This window comes from Halyomorpha halys, unplaced genomic scaffold, assembly GCF_000696795.3.
Source record: "Halyomorpha halys isolate HHAL.00 unplaced genomic scaffold, Hhal_1.1 Scaffold239.1, whole genome shotgun sequence".
Taxonomy (NCBI): Eukaryota; Metazoa; Arthropoda; class Insecta; order Hemiptera; family Pentatomidae; genus Halyomorpha; species Halyomorpha halys.
This window is the reverse complement of record NW_027114928.1, coordinates 220,157-222,410: the sequence shown is the minus strand read 5'-3', so window position 1 is coordinate 222,410 and position 2,254 is coordinate 220,157. Positions and strand designations below refer to the sequence as shown.

General features: G+C 28.7%; 1 protein-coding gene across 1 annotated transcript in view; it reads right to left on the bottom strand.

The window, feature by feature from the left end:
• SMC1 (structural maintenance of chromosomes 1) overlaps positions 1-2,254 on the bottom strand; it is a 17,187-nt gene that overhangs the window by 1,352 nt on the left and 13,581 nt on the right. The window contains exon 22 of the mRNA XM_014419488.2: positions 1,620-1,798. Within this exon, the coding sequence (XP_014274974.1) occupies positions 1,620-1,798 (179 nt within the window). The remainder of the gene's footprint in view (positions 1-1,619; positions 1,799-2,254) is intronic.

The following is a 2,254-nucleotide window of genomic DNA, read 5'->3' as shown; positions in this document are numbered from 1 at the left end:
GTCATATTGTTGATAACTATTGATACGTGTTATCCAATGATGAATAAACATCAATCAGAAGCATCGTCTTTAATTTAGCAACAGTGCAAAAGTTAAACAACAATTGTAAAATGTTGAAAACTGATCTTTAGTGCAGGAAAATCTTTATAAGACAAAGTCAAAGAAAACAATTATTATACTGAACAGTAACAAATCATGTCGATAACTATTGATACATGTTATCCAATGATGAATAAATGTCAATTAGAAGTATCGTCTTTGATTTAGCACCAGTGCAAAAGTTAAACAACAATTGTAATATGATGAAAACTGATCTCTAGTGCATCATATTTTTTTATAAAACATAAAATATTTAACGAAAAGATGATTGTTAACAAATAGCAATTAAAAAAATTAATGCTGAATGATACGTTTTATAAAATGATAAAACATTCTTAGAATATTAGAAAAAATTGTTTTGTTTAAAATTTACTGAATAGCTGAATTTGTGTTTCATATTACAACTTTTCGATTTGTTTCACCAAATATTTTCTAGACTTTTTATTACTCTTGTAACATTAGTAGTAACGTATTACCTAGAAAGTGGGTAGCAAATTTAATCACTAACCAAACAATCAATAATAACCAAACCTACTTACTTATTTAATGGCCTTTATATATTAATAGAGACCAAATCACAAAGCTATGCAATTTAAATGAATGGAAAAAAAAAACACAGCACAATTGTTATACAAAGGTAATTATAATTATTTATTTTACTTATAAATAATAAAACATCTGATTTGTTGGATCACAAAGCTTTTTCTAACAAGTTTGTGTAAAAAGTCCAATAACAAAATTGTTTATAGTATCTTAACTTATATTAGTCCAACTAAGATCTTTGTAGGTAATTCAATTACTACAATGAACATTAAGAATGTTTTGAAAGATGTGGATTTTTTCATTTATTCCTAAAACTAATAAAGTGGACTTTTTCCATAGGGACCTACCCACATACTTATGAAACATCAGTACAAAGTTCAATATGCCGTATTTTTACTAATAACGGTTAGATTTTAAGTTTATAATTTTAATATAACTACTATCTAAAGAAAAAAAAATTATTGACAAACAGATTTTTTTGAAAAATTAATACCTAAGTCATAGGTGAATGACCTGCAAGGGTCTACAATGAACTCGCTATTATAATCACCTATTTCATTTCAAAATGGCTGCCAATTGGTTTCATATTCCAATCATGAGGTAACTTTGGGGGTAAATTAAAAAAAAAAAGCAATAGATGGTGGACAGAGAGATTTTTTTTATTCCACATTAACAATTGTGTTTGAAACCAAATCTTCAACTTTGTAAAAATAAATTCTAGATTAATATTGAGAATAAACAAAAAAAAATCCACTATTTTTTTCCACATTATAAACTTTTCCTCATAAATGCCTGAAATAAAGATGTGTATGGAACCCCCTGAATTGGCAACCATTTTGAAAAGAACAGGTGGATTGTTATGAAGAGCTTCGAGGATCATCCTGGGATGTCTTATAATGTTGCCAAATCTACTAACAATAAAAATTTTGTTTCTAACATTATTCCTTAAAAAGAGAGAGAAATATGTAAGTTCGTACCTGTGGATAGCAAAGAGGAGGGCTAGGGCAGCTATTGTCTTCTCTCCTCCAGAAAGATTAGACATGGGTTGAAATCTTTTTCCTGGAGCAACACAGTTATAGGAAATTCCATCAAGGTAAGGCTCTTCTGGGTTTTCACAGGAGAGGTAAGCTTGTGCTGATGGATTTTTAGCCAAAGACTAAAATTTAAAATTATAAAAAAAAATTAAATCATGAAACATATAATCAATTTCAACCAATCCATGAAAAATATAAATACATCAAAATATACTCTTCATCATATAGAAATAACTATTTCTCTAAGCCAATATTGAAATGCACTTGGCCAAAATTAATTATGAGGATAAAACTTATATAAAAAAAGGAAGTAGAATGACATAATGTTGTTGGTCTATGTGTAAATAAACAAAGGCGACTTTTATTTTGGCTCTCCCCTGTTCAATCGAACTTATCTCGGAAACCATGTTTTAGATCTTCAAATTGTCTGAAAGGTCGATATCTACAAATTAAGAACTTTTCTGACTTTCTACACCATTTTTAAAGATACAACATAATGACACAGCTGGAGTATCATTCAAGGCTAGTATGGCTGTAGGGATATAGGAGTATGGCTATAGAGATATAGGAGTATGGCT